Raw genomic sequence first — 23,028 nt, 5'->3', positions numbered from 1 at the left:
ATTCCTGCGGTCCTCACCCAGCCCTTCTGCAGGCAGCAGGGGAATGAAGTGCTGTAGGACAGGACAGCTTTTCCGTTTGTTTACTGACCAACCTCCTTTACTGCTTGGGAAAGGGAGGGAATGGTTTTAAACTAAAATGTATTGCTTTGGCAAAGCTGGGCTGGCGGTTTTGGCTGTAATACATAGATCTTTCTCATTTATTATTGTGTCTTGTGAATCGTATTAAGAATAAATGAGAACTAAATTTCATTCCCCATGCCTGCCAAACAAGGGAAAATTAGGTGACCCAATTATGTCCATTTGCAGTATGTTGGATGCAGCAGGACAAGCTTGTAGGATTTAGTCTTTTAACAGAGTTTAGTGAAGAATGTAATCATTTCAGTCTAAAACTACAGCTTTTGAAATGCACAGGTTAGGTTTCTTTTTTGTGAGAAAGGAATTGAGTAATGACATCGGAGAGTAGACCGTGCTTAGCTGCAGAATAGATAAGGTATTGGCAGCCTAAACTTCCCTGTTGGCTTTGCACATCTGCCTCACCCTTACCTGGAGAGACCAGTTCCAGACTTGATAGAACAGTGCATTCTGTATGGCTTCATCAGCCCTTGGCATCTCTCCCTTTAGTGCTAGTAATTCAGGATATGATTACCAGAAATTCAGCTGAGACACCAGTATTTTTTCGCTTAGGCCAGTAAGTATCAGTGAACGTGTAACTGGGCTTCTGAATAGCTTTGGCTATTCGTTCTTTTGAATGAACAGCTTTCCAGTTGAGTTCTGTTAATGCTGTGGGGATTCCTTCAGTCCAGTACACGGCGGTTCTTGTTTTTCTATCTCCCTGTCTGGCTTTTTGTGCTGAAAATACAGATTGAAATATTATCTTTCAGGGAATGTTTCTCATATGCAATGTACTATATCTGGCAAGAATAGGTAGATAAATTAATTCTGTGTTTTAACTATAAACACTAGGATTCATTAGTGCTGTTAATGAAAGTTTGTTTATGATGTATTGGATGTGCAAAATTTTTTTTTATCTTTGCTGATCAGCTGACATTCACCTGTCAGCATCCTGCATTTGGCATGTTGCATCCTGATGCTGGTTCAATTTCCTTACGCTGTTGTAATTCAGTGACGTGTACTTTAAAAACATGTTTCTTTTCAATTAGTGTGCCTTACATTTTGGCTTAAAAACTCATTTAACCTAGCGATGTTTGGGAAAGCAGCATGATCTCTTCAGTGACAGAACCTAGAGCTAAGACTTTGACCTTTTTCCATCTCCCATATGGGCATCTCTGAACTTGTAAACATTACTTCACTGCCTTTCAGTTTTTCTGTATGTTAAAAAATACTCTTTGTAGTAATCTCTGACCCAAGTGTAAACCATTGTGAGGAAGTAGAATTATTTAGGACAGAAGAATAAGGATGGATTGAAACTGGAGTCTTTGTGCTTAAAATAGTTTTCATTTCATTTCCATGGTAAAGGACCTTGCATGGTTTTATCTGTTCTTAAATCCTGGCTGGCAACGTAAGCTTATTGGGGCAAGAACTTTGATTGTGAGTTTGAGAAATGGTTTTATGTGCTTGTATTCTAGTGACACCTAAGTTGGAAAGTGTTCGGGTTTTTTTTGGTCATACTCATGCGAGTACCTGGTATGAGTTAAGCTTTGACAGAACCTCGTGACCAGAAGAAAATCTGAATCTTGCTTTCTGTGGTAGAAGCGCTGGTTGGTGTGACGAGCCCACGCCGCTGTTTGTCGTACCTGCGTAAGTGCAGAGAGGCTTGTGTTGAGGGTAAAGTGATACAGACCTACCTGAGTCCTGCAGCATTAATAGACTAAATGAAGCAGTCGCCGCTTGTTTAGACAGAGACAAAAAATTGGAACTGAGCACAGGCAAAATAAACAACGTTCTGACCTTGCAGGAATGGATATAGGTGGGCAAAGAAGCAGAATTCAGAGCTGGTATTGGCAACTGAGGCAAAGAATTACCTGACCTGAAAAATGCTTCAGGGATGGATCATTGTGTAGCACGCGGGTCCATTGGGACTCTTAAGATTGTGAGCAGAACTCGTGCTAGTAGTGATTCAGCTGTTCCTCAGCTGTCTTGCTAAACTCTTTCTCATATTTTGCACTTCTTTCCTCCCACCCCCAAAATACACAGTTGCAAAATATTTTTAGATCTTATTTCTTAGGGTTCGTTAGAGATGAATGTGGAAATGTTGATACATGGTTGAAAATGTTGGAAGTGTGAGCTGCCATTTAGAATAGATAGGAACAAGTTGGTAGGAGAACCTTTGTGTGGCTTTGGACTGGTTACCAGGCCTTTTAGTCTTATTTTGTTCTCATACTTTTTCTTAAAAGTAATGAAACTTGATTTTTTTTTTTTTTTTTAATTTACTCTAGTCATTTTTGGAGCCTTTAGCAGTAAAGGTGCTTGTTATTCAGAGGATGTGCCCTGTGATTTAGCAGACAAGTTCTCAAGTTCTGGTGTGCAAGCTTGAAGTTCCACCCATGTATCTGTTGTGACAGTGGTGAGGTGAGTTCAGCTGGGGGCAGCCACGTGGGTCGGACAAAGACAGCATGTTTTGAGTGCTGCTGTTGACTTGTAGAGGGACTAGACTTTTGCTTGAAAGTGAAACTGTCTGTGATACAAGCCTTCTGGCTGGTCATGAAAGTGGCCTGTGGAGGCTGTTTTGGTTCTCAGCTCAATTCCTCTGAATGTATGGGGTTAGGAAAACTTTTGATCTTTCTGTGATCTTTCTATTTCCATTCGTATTTGGTGTTAAATGTAACAAATGCATAGATTACTATTATTACTATTATTTGCAATTTGGGGTGTGTGGGGGGAATTTTAATGGTAACTATAAATATGCTGTTACTGTCGGTAGGACAGAAGTGCATCTCAGAAGTGGTTACTTCCCGTGCTCTAATCCTTTTCTTTAGGAAGGAGCTCACGCAGTTGTGTGGTGAGTATTTGTACAGTGGTGGGGGGTGTGTCTTTGAAGCCCGTAGAAATGAGAACAGCAGTTAGTTACTGCAAACTGTCCTGTTGTCGTTGCTGTAGATAATCTTTCTTGGGATGGCATTGCATATTTAGAGAGCAAGAACAGTGGGAGCTAATTAGTGAGATAGGGCTTAAATAATCCTTTCAGAGCAGGCAATTTCTCTCCTCTGGAGAGGTGAAATGATTCCTTTAAGCCATTGATAAAGCTCAGCTGCTTCCAACACTTGTTAGTAAGAGACACTGTAGAGAACCTATGGGTGAAGCTAGCAGGTATTTTGGATTCAGCATTTCTCTGATGAACCTGGTGCACAGAACAGCTGAGTAGCTCAGGTCTTGTTTCCCTGCTAGTAATGACATCTGCATGGGGAGGTGAACAGCCATGAAAGAAATTGAATTAGTCTAGATCTGCCTTCGCTTTATTAACTAATGGTGCAGGTATGCATATCTTCCCTGATGAGAAACTCTAAATTAAGTACAGCAACTTATGCTATTAATTACATGATTCTAGCTGCGATGCTGTCCTGAGTAGCAGGTACTTGCTATTTCACTGCATATTGCAGAGGGCTTGAACTGTCACTTCATTTGTGAGATTGAGCTGCTTGTCTTAGAGGCTAATATGATGGATAGGAAGAGTTATAAATTCTTACCATGCCCTGATACCCAGTGTCAGTTGTAAAATATGTTCAGAAATATGTCACGAGTCTAAAAAAAAAAATAGTCTATAACTGTTAGCTGTTGGTGGCTGAACAGTGAGGTTGGTCTGAAAAATTCTGTGCAAAGGGTTTTCCAGCCTAGCTTTCAAGTGCCAGTCTTCATAATTGCTATATTCAGATAACATATGCATAGTTGAAAACAATAATTTTGGTCAAAATCAGCATGCTTTACATTTCTCCCTAGTTTTCCTCAAATCTTTGGTAAGCTACGCCTATTTTATTTTTCTTTTACTAGAAGAAATTACATGTCACAATGTTTATTGTTTTTTCCAGGGAGTTGGGTTTTATGCTGAAAGCTTCTTAAAGAATGCAAAACTTGAATGCATTCCATTCTCAAGTGATTGGGAATATCATTGGTATGGTCAGGGTGTAAATCTCGCAGATGAAGAATAGCTTGACCTTTAAAAAACTTCTGCTTTAAAAATAAAAAGGGTCTACAAACTCCAGACAAGCCTACAGTTTGATGAATTGGCTACACCGTGTTCTAAAGCAGACTGTGATTCAAAGCATATTGAATGAAGGGTCTTTCTGGTTTTCAGCTTTGTATATTTCTGTAATTCTTTGCTCATTTGTTTTCACAGGGCAGTTTCCTCATACATTTTTTCCAGATACGATCATTAATCGGGACTGAACACGTGGGTTATCTGATCTTCTGTGGTTTTTAGAAGCAGGTACGTTGGCAGGGAAATCTCTGATGTTTTATTAGTTGGGGACAGGGGGATGATGACTTCATCGATCTGCCAGAAAGAATTGTAGGGTTAGAGAAATTCTGCTTAAATAACCTTTCATTATGTATAGCATGTTAATGTAGTTTTCTTGAGAAAGCAGAGTTAAGTACTTTGATAAGATTTCTCAGTCCTTAATCTGTAAAGATGGATTGTGCTGTCTTTTGGGCATAGACTAGCTTTGTAAGTGGTTTTGGACATTTACTGATGTAATGTATGCTGGGTAGTATTGTCATCCTAAACAGTGTCTTATAAAAGCTTTATGTAACAGGAACAGAGATACGTTTAAGTTTTTCATGCTGGGGTCTCAGTACTATCTTAAGACTTGTGTCTGTCTACTTTGATGTCATCAAGTAGGAAAAGCTGTGGTGGCTGAGGCTGTCACCCAAAATAACTGCGCAGTGTATGAAGAGCAAAGCGCTGTTGCCCTGTAATCTTGATTTAACCTCTTTATACATATATTTTGGTAGCTTTTGAGCTGTATTGAGTGCTTTTTTCCCCACATTGCTTACTTTGTGAAGCATTTGCTGAATGGGCAGGCTTTAGTATTTTCACCCTTCCTGTTAAATAGGTAGCTTCATGACAAATCCATCTTGGCTGAAGTTTACTTTAGAAGAACCAGGTTTAGATAGGAATTTCCATCACCCTCTTTTAAAGTTTGAAAAATTAATAAACAACTGGAAGACTATTATGATGGAAAACGATGAATAATGGCATGTATAGACTACAAATCTCTTGTAATATCTGATGTGTAGAGGAATGCTAAAATGTGGTCTTCCTAGCTGGGATGGGGGCAGCTGTGGCATTTTCTTGGTGCTTGTGTATGGTGCCACCTACTGATAGGTATCCCATATAATTTGTTCCATTTTTAAACCATAGGTGTGTTACCACATTTCAGTTTTTTGCTGTTGTGCTTTTTCTTCTCTAAATTGATTTCTTTGGCTACTAGTACAGCACCTTCCCTCTTCAAGTAACAATATTAAAAAAAAAAAGTATGTATTAGTATAATATTAAGAACCAGTCACAACCTTTCAGACTTACTTGCTGTCTTGATAAAAGTTGATTGTTTTATCAGTCTCTGGATATGCATAACGTAATGTCTCTTGCTCACTGTCTTATTTTGTTCATTGTCTCACTATTGACATCACTTATTAGCACTCAGTAAATTGCACTGCGGAGTATATGCTTAGTAATGTAATCCAATCTAGTTATTTGAGTTGACACTACACAAAAATATGGGATCATTTTATTCCCCCTTCAGAAAGCAGTTTGCTGATTATAGCAAAAAAAGACGATCACCTTGCACACTTACAGGCTGCAAGTTTCCAAGCAGAACCATCTATAGCAAAACAGCGTAATGCAAATCTTCCCACTGGAAACTTATTCAAGTAGGACTGGTGATATAGCTTTCTCCACTTTTTACTACTGTTATCTTCGTGCTAAGTAATGTGGGTGGTAAAGCCTATCCCAGCAGCTGCTACTTAAGTTTGCATTACTTCTGACTCACTCAGGAGGGCCTATGTGTAATTTTAAACGGTTTCCACACCCAGATTACTTTCCCTTAAAAGTAATGAAAATAAAGTGAGGGGAGAGGTTGGTAACGACTACAGGAAAACATAACATGGAAAACAGTGTGTTTGAACCTGCTGTGATCCAGTCTTCACTAAGCATGCCTCGTGTGTAGTGTATTTCCTTGGTTACTAAGGTTCGGGAAAGCAGACTTACAGATTAGCCGAGGAGCAGACCCAGCTCTGTGAATGAGAACTAATTGGAGAACTGGTCTGGAGCCACTTCTCCGAGCTGTGCATGGTGGAAGAGTGGCTGGCTTACACCTCCGTCCACAGATCCCTTAGCGGGGGTTACGTTTCTCCAACACACAGTACTTCAGGAGGTTAGTTTAGTTTGTTACGCTGCTGTACTAGTGTACTATTTGAAGCACCATTATTTTCTAAATTTGAAGTTTAAGTTTTTACTATTGTTCACTTAAAAACATGCTCCAAGATAATTTTTAATAGCAGCTGAAGAGTGTGCCTAAACATTTTTTTTGTCCTGGTAAACACCCTATTGTGGAACTTAAATAATTACCAGATACTCAGACAACAAGGTATAATCATGCTCTGCACTATACAATTTAGATAGCATAGTCTGTTTGTTCCATAACGTAATTATTTTTTATTGAAATAGAAAAGCAAAACCTCAGCTTTTAAATGATACGAGAAAGGATGATAAACTTTACTCCTTCCCTGCTCCTCTTAGCTCTTCTTTCTCTCCAAAACCATTTAATAAATTTTATTAACTTTTACAGAAGTGCAGTGGCCTTTTTTATATGATATAAAAAGGAAAAAAGAGAGAGGAGAAAGACCTAAGAGTTTAGATTTCATCCAGCTTTTGTTTAGCCATTGCAGATTGGATGGCTGTGCATTCTGCATCCTGTTTTCATACTGGTTGTGCTTATTTATGGGAAAAAGCCAAAACCACAGACTCTTCTGCCAGGTGATTCTTTCATCTAGTTGTTAGAATTCTCTTTTTCTACTCATGCTGTAATGTAACAACAGATAATGAGCTAGTAGGGATGAGAACCCCATCAGCCTCTTTGAATGTTTGAGTTGCATATGTAAGGCCCAATTAGCTGTTCAAATTTTTAAGGATTTCTCTGATGAAGCATGTGATTCCTTACTCTCCCAGGCTACTAAGTGGTCTGCCTGCTGGTGAAAAATAGGTAGTTCGGAAATTAAACTTTTCCTATTATTCCTATTGTACCCCATTACCTATTTTAGTTTGTCTTTTTCTGATCTTGTATCTTCAGGAAATCCAGGAGCTGGCAGGAGGGGAATGAACCGTGAGGGCGTCCCCGGAAAGAGTCCGGAGGAGATGTATATTCAGCAGAAAGTGAGAGTCCTACTCATGCTGAGGAAGATGGGATCAAATGTAAGATGCACTGTCATAGCCCATATTTTGTGGCTTTCCAGACAATTTTGTAGTAACTGGGATAGTGCTTACTGAGATGGGCAGGTGACGGTCTGGTTTTATCACTGAATTGTTTTAGCCGTCATTAGTTTAACCATTATCTGTAGTTAAACACAATTGATGTTTGCTTAGATATTATGAGGCTTGTGATGCCTGAAACTAAATCTCAGCATCTGATCATTTCAATATATACAGTAAAGTTTTTTATTATTGGAAAACCAGCAAAATAAAGCAACTGTTTTAAGGCGACTCTGAATCTCTCCATGAATGCATGATGTACCAGTTTGCTGCTGTGTCCTTGCTGATGGTATAGTTTGCACAAATAACAGTTGATTAAGCCGTTGAAGAGTAGAATAGAGGCAACTGTGACATCTCTTATTGGGAAGTGGAAGATAATATCTTCAGTCTTTCTTCATTTTCCTTTTTGCTGACTGACTCTTTGTACATTTCCAGCTGACTGCTAGTGAAGAGGAGTTCTTGCGCACATATGCAGGTGTAGTGAATAGCCAACTTAGCCAGCTTCCTCAACACTCAATTGATCAGGGTGAGTACTGGATTTGTTTGCCTTGTGTTTATTTAATCTGAGAACAGTCTCAGAAAATACCAAATTTAGGTTCCTGTATTTCTGTAATAATATGCCACCTACTTAAACCCATCCTGCAATCTGGGATATGCAAGTCATTGCCTGCTGTAATCTTTGGAAGAGAACTAGAGTGTACTGTTCAACAGGTGGTTTTATTTTAACAGGTAAAGTCAGTCTTGGCCGTACCTAAGATTCATTAGGATGAAGAGCATTGTTAAAGTCTTACTCTCCATGATAACTCGAAACATTGATGGCCAGAGTCCTGTGAACTAAATGCATGTATGCTTCCTACTCGGTAATACATGCAATAGAAAAAATTTTAACCTGATTGATTTTTTGCTATAGTCGAAGTTAAATTCAGGTATGCATAGGTCCTTCTAGTTCTGAGCATGTCTTACTGTATGGATCCTCTGCATAAGACGACTTTCATCTAAATTTTTATATTTATTCTTAAACTGGACATCTGTGCTTAAAAATGAAAAAGGCTGGGGGTGGCAAGCACTTTCTTTGTACACTCCAAACTGGGACTTTTATAACAAAATACAATGTGAAGTAGATACGGATTTCTAAGGTACAAAAGCAATTTGTTATGAGTATGATAATTTAGTTACTATGCCTCTAGTTGCTTGATAATACTTTTCTCACAAAATAAAATGGAATCATCTAACAACATCTTTTGTTTTTCACATTTCCATGAATGTGGAAGTAAAGTGCAATGTTACTATTTCAGCAGAGTAAGAGGGAAAGTTTAGCAATAGGAGGAATTTGTTTCCCATTGCATTTCTTTAATTTGCACAACGTAATTAATTCCCGGACAAGGGTAGTAGATGTGAAATAACTTTAGAAATCTGCTTTGGTTTGTTTAGATTCCCATTAAGGGGATGAAGTACGTGTTGCTTTTGTGAATTCTTTGCAGAAGTCTTGGTAAAAAATTCTGTGGTGCTACTCTGAATCTACTAATCTCTTCTGAACCTGAATGTTTCTTTCTGAATTTTTTTTTTCTCCCCTTCAAAGGCCTCGTGCCAGATCACATTCATAATGTAGAATTTGGTATTGAAGGAAAATTAAGGCTCGTATGCCAGAAAGAACTGAGCTGAGCAGAAATTTAATATAGATCTAAGACATTTAGAAAACCACTAGAAACACAACCTGCGCAAACTTGCTCTTCAGTTTTAAGCCTGTGTGTTCATTCCTCACATAGCTGGGGGATTGATGGAGATAGATATACTTGTATATTCTGGCTCAGAATTCATAGACTTTTCTGCCAGTCTGAAGTGAAAATTTGCCGGTTTCTCATCAAAAACTGAGGTAGACGTATTCAGTTAAGAAAGACTGTCTTAGTTGCAGTTGGTATTTTTCAGCGCCACCCCTAAAGTAGTTACATTTCTCACGATGAAAATATATGCTGAATTACCTGCACTTTGGCAAAGAAGAGATAATAAAAACAGAAGTCCAGCCAGAGGACACAGATACTTTGTACAGCTGTGCTCCTGCACAGCTTGATCTGACTTTCTTGTCTAAACTGTCTGGTTTTATTATCTGTAAAATTATATTTTCTCACTTTGTAAATGGCTTTGGAGACTCAAAAAATTGAGCTTTGACGTAGCTTTTAAATATAATCAAAAGAGAGACCAACAGTTACTTAGTCTGCTTCTAGGCGCTCTCATCGTGCAATACAGGAAATGTAAGAGCTTCATACATTGTTCAAAAAGTTGTCTTTGTTCCATATTTGAACAGATGCTAACTGATTTCTCTGTCATTTTCTTCAAGTCCTTGAAGATTCTTAAAACTTTGCCTGTAGGGAAGTGACGTCCTCCCTGTTGATGCTTGCTTTGATCTAATCTGAGACACTGCTGTCTTTCCTGGGAGGTTTGACCCCACAATCTTCCTTCGATCCTCCCAAGTTATAATTACGCTGGTGGTCTGACCGTTAAGACTTTTCTTGGTAGGGGAAAACAGAACAAAGAAAGAAAATAGTTAAATATTTAGAGAAGTGGGAAAGGATGTTGGTTCTTTTCATATGCAGATATGCCATCTCTCCAAATTAAGTAGTGAATAGCATGAAGAACAAATGAAAATGAGGATACCTAGCCAAATACTTTTTCCTTTGGAGAAAGATGAAGCTGTAGTATGCTGTATAGACATAAGCAGCTATAACTTATTGCTCAGGACTTTGATTTCCTTAGAAATCTCTCCACATTTCTAACAGTCAGTTATGATAAAGTTGCTCTTTGCTCTTAGGTGTGGTGGCTCACGCAGCAGCAGTCATTGCCGTCTGCCTGTACCTTTTGCTATATCCTGGTGTTGGTGAAACAGGAAGGGTCGATTATGAAAGTATTGGAAATCGAGAATACAAATTGCGTAGGTGTCCAATTTGCCATCTTAACGGAGGTTCCATCTCCACTAGATGGCATTATCTTGCGCTGAAAAACCTGTTCCCACGTCCACACACTGAGGTACTTAAATGCTTTGTGTTCTTCAAGATTGCTTAAAGGAAGTTTCTTCCCTACTTCTCTGCTGTTTCCGTTGAATCTCCTCTGGGGGATTTTTTTTTTTGTTCCTTTATGCAACTTGCCTTACACAACAACTAAAAGGTGTGTTATTTAAGGAGTAACTTACAAAGAGTTAGTATGTTAGTTGATTTCACAATCTTTTCTTCCAATAGTAGGACAGATTGCTCTCAGCCTAACTTGTCCCAGACCTATCTTTAGAGTCCTTTTCCTCCAGCAGACACACACAAGACAGAAAGCTGGTTTCATACTCCTATTTTGTTCCAAAAAAGGGAAAGACATTCTTGGCCTTAGCACTCTAAAAGCTTTCTTATACACCTGCAAATTTTTGTGTGTCACTTAAAAATGCTGCAGTCCAGCTCCAGAATTACAGGAAGGTCATTTTGTTGGGGTTTTGGTTTTTTTTTTTTTGAGAAGAGTATAGAGAATGCATGGTCTAGAATTTTGTAAGCGTATTACAGTCTCTCTTACAATTTTTATGCTTTTCTTTGTTGTGTATCCATGAAATACTGTCTTAGAACAGCTGGCTGGTGGCCTCATAATAATTACCTGAGGTAGAACTGCTGAGCTTATCACTGTATGGTGCTCCCTACTATGGTTTCCGATAAAGATCAGTCAACTTCTTTGTTGAGTCTATTTGTTTGACCACAGGGAGTCACTGCAACCTATGTGTCCAATATATATTTGCAGCAATGTGACAGTGCATTGAAGAAAGAAGTTTACACTTGTCCCTGCTGAATTCAAGTACTTGTGCCATAAACCTTCAGTGAGCCAGTATTAATAACAATATCTCTGCCGTTTAAAGTTCCTCCATGATACTCTGCTTCCTGTCTTTAGGGTTCAGCAATAGAATTTAATTGCTAATTTTGATCAAGAAGCATCTTAGAATACCTCTGTAATTTTTGAACAAGCCTGAAGTCTAAGACTCCCCTTCAGTTTGTGCTTATTTTCATAGGAAGACAAGAAATTAAACTCTATCTTTTTATTTCCCATCTTGCTTTCAAAAGGAATTGATCAATTCAGACATACAAAATGACAGATCTCCTTTTACCTTTGAAAGGTACATTTGGAACACCTTCACTCTTGAAGCATCTACGTGGTATACTGTTGAAGTGAATCTTGTTTTCCTGACAGGAAGCTCAAAGTAATTCTGATTGCATTACTGAATATCTTTGTGTAAATCAGGTAATAATGACATATGTCCAGGGCTCTCTAATGTGCTGTATATACCGAATAGAAATTAGTGCAAATCTTGCTCGTATGTGTTCTAAACTCTTTACATTCATAGCCACAGCATATATTAGAACAACAGATCTGTGAAGGTCTCTTGAATGACCAGAACATGTACTCCAGTCTTAAAATAGCCCCCCCTCCCCCCCCCAATTCCAGATCTATTTGCCCTTTCTTTTCAGTGTATTCCAGAATCTGAGGAAGTGCTTAGTCCTTCAGTGTGTTGACTTTGATACACTTCTCTAGAGGTACTGTTTCCCTAACACAGGCTGCACTCCACCAAGAGCAAGGAACGTTTAGGCAATTCAGATATCTGGATTCTGTTCATAGCTTGCTATTTGAACTATTTTTATTAATACTTTGGCCTGTTCACCCGTTCTCTTCTCCAACTGATCCAGACAGTCGTGTTGCATCCATGACAGTTATGAGGCTTATCTGATGTATTAAAAATACTTTATTATCCATTGACAGGTGAACTGCTAGCAGAGGGGATGAGATCTCAGTAACCCAGGAAAGCCCGAACAACAGTTATAAAACTCTAAGCTGAAGTATTTAATGCTTAAATTGAGTATTAATTAAGAGACTAAACAGTAATGTCATGCTCACATTTTTTATAATAATTTTATTTTTCAATCATTGCTGTAATGTTATTACACCTATATGAAAGTGCAAAACATAGGGCATTTTTCTTTACTCAAGGAGCTTTTTAGCTGACATCTGTGGGTTGGTTGCTGTTTTGTTTTTGTGGCTTCAAGAATAACTGAGGAACCCAAAGGCATCTCTGTTCAACCAGTGTATATGCTAGACAGTGGATGTAATCATGAGCTGTTTTGAGGTACTAACATATTAGTTGTCTTCTCTGCATTGCAGCAAGAACTAACACAGCTCAGACTCATTAGGTTTCTTGAGCTTGAAATTATGAAATTAAGGCTTTCTCACATATTTTTAATACAAGCAAAATACTTCTCAGGAAGTTATATACACAGAAGCATCTCCTGCATAAAAAACATATTTCCTGTTTCCCAGTTACTTACATTTCTAAATGGTAGGTTAGCACTTGGCTTTCTTAAGTCGCTGCTCTGGCAAATCTGTAAATGGAAGCTGTGCAGCTAGTAAGCATGATATGTGAATTATACTAAGACCTTGGTGATTACAGCTCTGTTGTTCCTATAGCAACAGGAGTGTCGTGCTGGTTCTTGAAGAAAGCTGGTCCCTTGGGGAGGGCAAAGCTGAGATGCAAACGCATGCCTTGGCTAGGTTAGACGCATTCTCTGGATTGTAGGGCATTAAAAAGGAACCCAGGCTGCTTGTGGAGTTAGGAGGGGGACCATGCTCATGAAATATCAGATAGTGGTGGAGAAATGGAGATAGAGCTCTTCTCAGTGTAGTTTTGTTCTTTTGAACACAATGCTTGTTTTAACATGCTGCTCCTGGTAGCAGCGCATGTTGTATTTTTAGAATGCCAGACTAGGGTACTAATACTGGGAATTTCGGAGAAAAGTTAATGTTTAGAAGATAGTTGCTGGAAGGTGATTGAAGAAATGTGTGTATACAAAGATCTTGAGGGAAGTAAAGAATTTTTTTTTAATTTGACAGCCTTCAGAAATTCATGACAGGCTTAACCTTCTGATCTCTAAAGGCTTTTTGGGTTTAATTAATTTTGCAGGTGACTACAAACAAATCAGGTGTATGTATCTATTCATCATTCAAAGAACACTTGGAAATAGCAGCTATTAGATGTGTCAGTTAGCATCTTCCTTTGCGTTTAAGGTAGTGTGGTTTTAATCCAGTTGTACCCTACTGGCTTGATGTCACTGTAGCTGAGTACTTGCTGTGGAAAGCATTAGCTTCAGTCATCTTGGCGAAATTTTCTGAAACTTAGGTGAACTGATGAGCAGTTGCATGTGCTGAGCTCAGTGGCTATCTACAGTCTTCACTGCTGTGCGGTGAAGTCATTCGACCTTCAGATCATCTTGGCTTGCTAAGACTGAAGTCCCAGTGGTGTAAAAGAACTACTAAATTCAGCAATCCAAACAACTGCAATTAGAACATAATTGCAGCAGGATGTTTTTGAAAGTTAGTGTGGGGTAAGACTGACACTATTGCTTTTTAAGATAGGGCATAGGCCTACCAGTCGATTATTGTTAATTTCTGGGAAGGATGAGGGTGGGGAAGTGTAAGGCAGAAGAAGTGGGAGAAGTATTTCCACGTCTGAAAGTTTGTGGCAATTAATGCTTCGCTCATGAAAGAAGATGGGGAATATTTTGTTGTGTATATGTAAGTCTCTATTTCAGTGTAGAAATGCGTGCCCAGAAAAGGGACAGCTGTGGAGGGAGAAGTTATATGTATAGACTGTAGGAGGTCAGGCATAAGTGTGCCTTTTTCATTGTTCTATGCATTAATTACTGGAAGTGCAAAGCTCAGTGAAGGATGTGCTAAAAGTAAACATGGTTCACCGTCCTATTGTCTTAGTTGCGGGCTTTTGGCAACGTGCAGCTTAACTTTATAACCTGTGCTCTGCTTTTTAACTTTTAATTTTATTTTTTTTTACTTGATTAGAAAGAAAACATCCGTTGTGGGAGCCAAGTGGGACTGCAGCAGAAGCTCTATTCACTAGTACTTTAATCCCTGCTTTCCTTTCACCACATAGAAACCCCTGCTCTATTCTCTGGAAATGTTTGTATTTGTACATGAGCACAGGCAGCTGTAGAATTGCTTAATGAGCAGACTTGTTAGATTGGTTTCATTTAGCTCTGGATAGTTTGGTTTGTAGGACTGGACTTGAACAAAACCTGCTTTTGTGCTGAGAAATGTGGATGCGGATGACCTTTTTTATGGACAAATGTCACCCAGGCTTTTTTTGCTGCAGGACATCTTCAGAAATAATCATGCTCCATAAGTGGCTTCTGGAAGGTTGAAAGCACTGATGAGCGTATCCCTTTCATTTGCATACTGTGCTCTTACCCGTACTCGAGTTCAGCAGAGAAGTTTTCCATTCTGTTTTCAGATCATTGAAATGCTCAGCTAAAACCAGTAGGACTTACCACCCTTCAAGAGGTTGTGGCATTGTTATATTACAACTAACTACTTGGCTTACGAACATGGAGGTATCTTCCCTTTTTGCAAGTCCCTTGAACAAACTGGTTCCGGTCACAGCACTCGTGAAGAATGGAGAAGTGCTGAATAACGAACTGTCTCTTTTGTTAGTGAATATTAAGTAAGGCCACGAGGTGCAGTGCCCAGAGGGTAAGCCATACATACATGTGTTGAAAGGGACTGGGCTGACACTGTCTGGGAACCATCGGTTTTGGTGTGAAGTAGATGGTCCTGTTCATGCTAGCATCAGATTTGATAGCCTGCGAGAACTTTCTATCTGGCTGCTGTTGTTTGGACAAAGGATGTGTTCCTCTTTGTAGTAATGTATCACCTCACTAAGGATAAAGTCGGACCTTTAATGTGGGAATAAAAGAAATCGGCATAGGCTTGCGTCTTTACTGCATGATGTTGTTCTGTTGGGTGTTGTGCCTTCGGGTTTACCCACCCACTTACTTGTCTACCTGGAAGGTATTATTATCTCTCATTTGATAGATCAAGTTGTCTTTTTAAAGGCGATTGCCTGAGGCTCTTGCAAATGCTGGGTTGCATGTAATTTCTGCAAAGGAAAACATTGGCAGTTCCACCAAATAACAGAAGGAACTGAGGAGGGAGCAGGAAATAAAACTATTCAGAATTGTGTATAAAATCCATTCTTTACTAATCTTGTTTAAAACTGTACCGTGAGACATAGAAATACATCACTTCTAATCTTTTTTTTTTTCTTCCTTTCTAAAATGAATAGCTAAACCCCTTTTGCCACCTCTGGTCTTCACTGGTGTCCTGTTCATTCCTGTATATTTGTTTTGCTTCTCCCTGGTGTTTTGGCGGAACTTTCTAACTTTGTATTGCCATCAGATTTCATTAGTATATGACTACTTTTCTGTTGCAGGATCATTTATGAAAGTATTAAGTAACATTGGTGCAAAGGCCAACCGTTGAGAAAGTGCAGTCGTAATCTCCTTTTCAGTCCAATGATTATCCTTTCAAACACAATTTGTAATCTTTCCTTACCGAATTGTTTACCCACCTTGGTTCTTGCACTGATTGCCCATATTAATTTAAAAAGTACCATATGGGAAACTATGTATTATAAAGTGCTAAAGAACGTCAGAGAGGGAGCATGCTTTTTCATGACGTTATGATTTAAAAAAACCCACAAAAACACATGCACTTTGTTCATTAATTCAGGTAACTTTAAAACCGTAGTTATCGTAATTACATTGGTGGTAAAACAAAGGTACTGCACACTGAATGTGCAGTTAGCTTTGGCTGTGAAAGACCAAAACCTTGAATTCTAGACCCGTTCTCCATCCACTGTTCTACTTCTTCCTTTAGGATGCACATAATAATAATTCAGTAATACTATAGGTATTTAAGCGTTTTCCACACTTCTACGCTGTATTCTTTATTGTACTCTTGCTTTTTCCTCCGAACAGAACACTGTTTTAACATTTGGGTTTTTCTGTTTTCCTGTTGTATTGACAAGCTCTATTTCTTGTACTCCCGTCTCTTTTCCTATTCAAAGTCCAGGCAAACGGCAAGTTACCAGAAGTTCGTATTGACAGTGATACTGGTATTGAAGCTGTGCCAGGTGGGCCTAGAAAATTAGAACAGGAGCTAGCTGAGTGTGAACCCGCTCTTCAGCGACAGCTATTTTGATTGTGAAAGCCAAAATGAACTGCAGAACTCCCAGCATCCTTTGTGCCGAAAGCTATTTTTGCTCATCATGTGTTTTAAACGGCTGTGTGCTCGGCAGAGTAGGCTGTGCATAGGAACAGTGCTGAAAGCTGGAATTGTTCGGGACAGGCAGAAATACCTGTGTGTTTATGGGGTAGCACGATTATCTGGAATGAACTTTCCTTTTCTGCGTGAAACTTGTAAGGATGCTTGTAAGAATTCTTTTCATATTTAGACTGTAGAAAGGGGAGACCCCAGGAAAACAATTAACATCTGTTAAGTAATCCAGCTCATCTCTTGTGCTAATGTGACATCATCTGTGATTTTGCGGTTGCTAGGCTACTCCAGCTGCTCTGGACTTGCATAGCAAAGCCTCCTCGACTTTAAAGGGGGATGCATGTAAAATACAGTGGCAGAGGTTGTGCTTTATGTGCACTTGCTTTCTTAATGCTTCTAAGTGTCGTTACTCCCTCCTCTCTTTGGCATAGAAGTGTTTTTCAGAATCCTTGCAAATAAAATCCTTCTTTTTGCAGAGGCTAGTAGTTCTTATGCATTTAAAAAAAAAAATCAACATGGCAACTTGTTAATTCAGAGCTTGATCCTAGTGCTATATATCATTTATGTTCTGATCAAGGAAAAAAACAGTTTGTGGAGGAGATGAAAAGGGAGATGACTGCAGGGCTTCTGAGTGTTGGCAAGAGGGTGCATCAGAGCAGTTTTTGATGTAGTTCTGTGATAGGGGTCCAACATATGAAAAACAAACTACTGCTTGGTCCTTAATATTTCCTCCTTTGAGTACGTATAACAAATAAATTGTGAAGTGTATAAAAATAAATGTAGTTGCATTTCATAAGCATTGCTTTAGTTTTTAAGGATATTAGCAAGGGGAGTTTACAACCTTCTCTTCTCCCCCATTTTTTGGCCACTTTTCCTTCTATATCAGAACTGAAGAGCAAACTAGATAACTGAGAAATGGAATTCATGTAACGATAACAGATGAGTTTTTATTAGTCGTCTTTCTTTTACCTTGTATGCAGGTGTATAGGCAGAAGTTGCTTGGGGCACAAAGCTGGAATCTGCTTCTTGATACGCTTCAAGTAAAAGACTGGAGAATTTTTACATGTTGATGCTCCATCCAAGTTGAATTTGAACTTTCTAAACCCCAGTAAGAGAATTCTGTAGAGCTGATCAGTTACCTGAATGGGACAGGCAGTCAATGTTGCTTTTGGCATTTTCTGCTTTGTTGTCTAATCCTTTAATAGAAGCTTTGAAGAAAAACTTAATAAGCAAAATTATCCCAAGCAGACCAAATTAATTAACGAAGGCCAGAATGGTCATTGAGAGTCATCTGTTGCACTTAAACACTTAGGATCATTTGAATGGAGGAAATAATTTTTAGAAATTACATAGACAGTGACTGGAGGATTCATCATATTTTCTAATCAGTTAGATAAATGCTGTTAGAGGATCTACAGATGAAAGAAAGCATTTACTTTTATCTGACTTTCTTGGGGATCAAATTTTTACCAGAAATTAAAAATACTGCACTCAGCCCTTCAGGGTTGTTTTCCAGTTCTTGTCGAGACTAGAGGTATTGATTTAAACCACTGCTTTGACACTACTGTATGATGTATTTTTATTTCCATATTGTCCTGAAGACATTTCTCTTTAAGTGCCTGTTAGGCCATGCTCTATAGTTGGGAAGTCCAGAGAACGGATTATTTTTGTTTGTTTCTGAAGATCTCAAGGTATCTTTTTGAAGCATGACAGCTTAGCATGGAATGTTCTTTACAAGCCTTTATCAGACACAATTCTCAAGCCATTCAGGTCTTTCTACTATAAATGCCCACTTGAAAGACCACACAAGTTTGCAAAGACTTGGAGATGGTTACAGGAAGGTAGTAACATCTTTCTGTGCTTAGGGGACATGAGTTTTGATGGTAATTATACACAGTTGATAGCCTCAATTGGGAAAAAAAAGTAAATCCAATGACTGAGAAACTCCACACGCTGAATTCTTACGGAAAAGATTTCTTCAGGTTAGGGATAAAAGCATTACTTAGCAAAGCTGTACCTGTTCCCTGGGCAAACGGAAGCCTTCAGTTTGAAAATACTGCACTTCCATTAGAGAATGGAACGTTTTCAAGACATGTTAGTTTATAAAGGGTGTTTAAGCAATAGGGTTTTGTGATTGTTTTTTTGGGGGGGGGGGGGGGGCGGAGCAAAAACCTTTCAGCTGGCCTATTAAAAATTTTTATTCTTAAAAGCAAAGAGTAATGAATATCTAGATGTAAAGATAAAGAACATCTAAATGTCACTTAAAAAGGACAGTGTGATGCATAGGGCATTACAAGTTTTATTGAACAGTTGAGTTCCTCATACTTCAGCGAAGCTCAGTAAGTCTGTTATGCAGTGCCAGAGTTTACAGGGGGGAAAAAAAAGGTTATCTCTACATGCCTGTGGTGACAATCATATGAATTCTTTTTTTTTTTTTTAAGTCTTGCTTCTTAGAAATATGTGAAATGAAGTCTTGGTTTTCTTTAAAAACAAACTGATTTCCTTAGGCTTGCAAAGGAACGTTTTAAATCTACTGTTGAAATCTTTAGACCACTTCAGGTTCCAGTCCCAGAAAAATAAGAAAACACAGCTTTCTCTTCTTTCTGTCCTCTTTTTTCCTTTCCTATTCATTTTGTGGATGTGTAGAATAACAGTTTGGGTACTGCATCTATCCACTGTTCTTTAAAGGAAGTAATTATGGCACACATTTTCCTGTATCCATTGTTATTACAGGTGCTGAGGATGTTGTGATGGCATTTTCCAGATCAGAGACGGAAGACAGAAGACAGTAACTACAGGACACCTGAACAACACAGAACTGGAGAGGACAGTGAGATTCCTGAAGATAGAGGAGGATGGCTGAGCATTAATAAGTTCCTTTGCCCACCCTAATTGTTCCTTGGTATTCCTTCTCCTTTGTAATTTTGTTTCCCTTTGCCCAACCCTCAGAATGCATCTCACAGCCATCCATTCCTGTAAGTTTTTGCTACTCAGCTGGGCTGTGTTAATTAAGGACAAACCTAAAGGTGTATTTTTGATTGGCTCAAAGGGAGAGGCTGTGATTGGCTAAAGGAAGACAATTTTTCAAACTTGACCAATGAAAACCTTTGATCTCGCATTTTATTTTATATTTTAAAGAAAGTCTCTTGACATCCTACTTCTAAAGAAGCTTTTCATGCTGTGGTGCTTATTTAGGTCAAACTTGTGAATTTGAAGAGGGTTTGATTTGGCTGCGTAGAACTGGAAGCAACTTGTGATTGGTTGACAATGCAAATGCTTTCTCTTCAGTTAGCTTGCAGGTATTTTGCCGACTTCAACATTTTCATTGCAGAAAGCTGATGTTTTGGTGCATTGGTTATTTCTTTATACTTACTGACTTGGGGGAAAAAGACAAATGTGCTTTGCAATATTTATTACATCTACACACATATAAATGCTTGCTTTTTTGGGTTTGTTTTGGTTTTTTGATTGGCTTTGAAATCATGTTTTTGATTTCCTATTGGCTGCAGTGTTTCAGATGCAATCAGTTTTTCCATACTCATCTGCTCTGTGGCCTCAAGCTCTTTTGGGAGCATGTGTCGAAAGCATATTTAGTTCAATAAGTCTACCTGTTTAAGCTGGAACATGGAGATCACCAGCCGTTCTGTGCTACTGTGTGGGCTGTACCTTGAACTCCTGGTAGACCTGGCTGTTCAGGTGGCTTCTCTCTTTGCTTCTGACAGAGGAGCTGTAGATATTTTGCAGGAATTGCAAGAATGAGATCTATGGCTGTGACGTGAATTTGCCAAATTTGTATAGAGAATATGTGAACTTGTTTAAAATACTACATATAGTTCCACTTTAACCCTTTAATTGCTGCATAAGACTAGCTCTCACATAAGGAAAAAATAATGATCGTTAACTTAAATCCAACTTGCACTGGGCTTTAATAAACTAAGTTTCTAGTCACTTGAAAAATTATACGTGGTTTGGCTCCTTGCAACTGTTCAGCGATACGGAAATTATCTGGATCCTAAGATAATACCATTTTCTTTAGGCACTGTTCCAAGAGGCAGTAGCGCTGCATTAAGCTGTCCAATAGTGAGTGTACAGGTGACACTCTCAGGTTTACTCTCTTAGTAGCTGTAGGGCCTTGAAACACACACGCGTGCATTTACAAACTCAAAAACCTGCAGTGAAATTCCTGAAGTGCACTGACTGTTCAGGAATCTGCACATAAAATTTCTAGCACTGCTGCCTAAAACCTAGCACTTCATTTTCTCTCATATGTGCAGGTCATTTTTACAATACTTCTAGGTTTTCCTGTGGGTTGCACTGACTTTAAGATGTTTCAAAATCTATTAAAGCAGAACACCATTCAACTGTTCCTGGTTCCTTTTGTATGGTTGTTAATTATTTGAAGTAACAATTCCAGAATCTGACTGTGACATGATGACCATTTTCATGGCGAGAAATTATGGCGACAGGATGCTGTTATGGTCTCAGAATGGGGAAAAAGCTTGAGAGAAACCATGGAATGTACGCAAAAGGAAGAACGGACTTGTGAGCACAAGGAGGGAAATTATCTTGAGCAAATAAATGTTCTGTAATGAGAACAACTGTACATCTGTTTATGAAAAAGGTCCTTTTGATTCAGTTGCAGCTTTGTAAAGTTCAATGTGAAAGTAAATCTTTTACCCTTGGTTGGGGCCGGATAAGAAATTTCTTTATTAAAATAAACCAGGAATGAGCCCAAAAGATTCTTTAAATTTTCACCTGGTTGCCTGAGAGGCACTTTAATTTTAACTTTGGTGCAAAGGGGGGCAGCCCTTAAAGGGTTAATTTAAGGGGATACGTGTGTTTCTGGCTGCTGGCTGGAATGAATGGGCTGGATTGTGGTGGCCTGTCATTGTCAAGCTAACATGCATCCTCCATGTGTATCTATGGCATTTCTGAGCTGTTAAATCTTTTCAAGGAGAAAAGTGAAGTGTTTATGTGGTTTAATCTTTTCACTAAAAATGTAACTGTTGGGGGGGGAAAATACAGTTTTTAATAGCTACTCTTGTTTCTTATTGATTTATTATACTGTTAAACTGCCAAATGGAAAATACTTGCTTCACCTTTCTGGAAGACTTCCATGTAGGCTCCAAACTTGGAGTCTTGAGTAGTATGTTGAGAAGGATATATTGAGAAAAGGCAACGTGTTGTATAACAACAGGATTTGGGATTCAGAAACTGAAGGAGATGTAGTCTCTTGAGAGCACTTGTGCTTGCTTTGTTACCTGTGTGCTCTCCCCCTCCTCACTGGTGATTTCTTAACTTTAAACCAGGGCTGGAAGATTTATAATAAATAATTCATATATAAATCAGGGAGAAAGTAGTGGAAAAGAGGGCTTTCCAATATTCCCCTTGAATTATATTTCTAAGTATTTATCTTCTTGCTATGAAAACTATTACCGCTGTGGAGCCTGGATTAATTAGGAGGTAGAGAAACCTGCACATCAGCATGGTTGACTTGTTTATTGTACGTACAAATTCCAATATTCCCCTTGAATTATATTTCTAAGTATTTATCTTCTTGCTATGAAAACTAAATCCCTATTACCGCTGTGGAGCCTGGATTAATTAGGAGGTAGAGAAACCTGCACAGAGTACATCAGCATGGTTGACTTGTTTATTGTATGTACAAATTCCTCTAGCTTTACCTTTGTGCTTTTGCCTTCTCGAACAAACCACTACTAATAAAAACAAGAAATCCAATGTTCTAGAGGTCAGTGGTGAGTATAGATCTAAATTGAAATACATTTGTAAATAGAAAAGGCTGTATAGTTCAACTATCAACCAAATAGTGCTTAAGGCATTCAGTAAGGGAGCGTAAAAGCTTTAGAGGGATCTTCCAAAAAAGCACACATTCTTTTGGTGGTCTTTTTGGGAGACATGTTCCTTTAGATATTCAAAATGTGCCGTTGTACTTCTCTTACCAAGCTTATCATCTACCTCTCCTAACACACTGTGTTTTCCAGAGCTTGAGGAAAAGATTTAGAGCTGAATCAGATACTCTTCTCATCTCTCTCCAGATGGGTAGCAATTGCTGTAATTGCCAGTAGGTCATTGTGTCTGTGAGCATTGCCCGTTGTAAATGAAAATGAGACTCCACCATTCACATAGGCCTTTAGATTGATTCTCCCAGGTCCTAAAATAAACCCTGGAGTAACAGAACATGTGAGCTGGTGGCACAGCAACACTTTGGAAGGAGCTACTGCCTGAAAGAAGCTGGACCACTAATCAAATAAAATAAGCACTTCAGATTTTTTGTTCCTATTTCTGTCTAAGGTAAGTAGTTACTGTAAGTTGTCTCCTTCTCTTGGCTGTTTGGTGGCCTGTGTGAAAGTTTCTAATGCTTTACCGTTATATCTGTTACAGTTCCATAAGTTCTATATTTCTAATTCACCAGCAGCCTAAAGAGTTCTGGTGAAGGCTAAAGATTAAATGGC

The 23,028-nt window shown here is 38.7% G+C and overlaps 1 protein-coding gene across 3 annotated transcripts in view; it reads left to right on the top strand.

The window, feature by feature from the left end:
• The window catches only part of CTNNBIP1 (catenin, beta interacting protein 1), a 29,331-nt gene extending 8,039 nt beyond the window's left edge, over positions 1-21,292 (top strand). For all 3 annotated transcript variants that reach the window (XM_009325195.1, XM_009325198.1, XM_009325197.1), the window contains 4 exons: positions 4,292-4,381; positions 7,242-7,363; positions 7,856-7,946; positions 19,289-21,292. In XM_009325195.1, coding sequence (XP_009323470.1) covers positions 7,268-7,363; positions 7,856-7,946; positions 19,289-19,347 — 246 coding nt within the window. In that variant the 5' untranslated portion in view covers positions 4,292-4,381; positions 7,242-7,267 and the 3' untranslated portion in view covers positions 19,348-21,292. The remainder of the gene's footprint in view (positions 1-4,291; positions 4,382-7,241; positions 7,364-7,855; positions 7,947-19,288) is intronic.
• The last annotated feature ends 1,736 nt before the right edge of the window (positions 21,293-23,028 follow it).

The sequence above is a fragment of the Pygoscelis adeliae genome, unplaced genomic scaffold (genome assembly GCF_000699105.1).
Source record: "Pygoscelis adeliae isolate BGI_AS28 unplaced genomic scaffold, ASM69910v1 Scaffold36, whole genome shotgun sequence".
NCBI lineage: Eukaryota > Metazoa > Chordata > Aves > Sphenisciformes > Spheniscidae > Pygoscelis > Pygoscelis adeliae.
The sequence above is the reverse complement of the archived record's forward strand: the minus strand, read 5'-3'. Positions and strand labels throughout refer to the sequence as shown.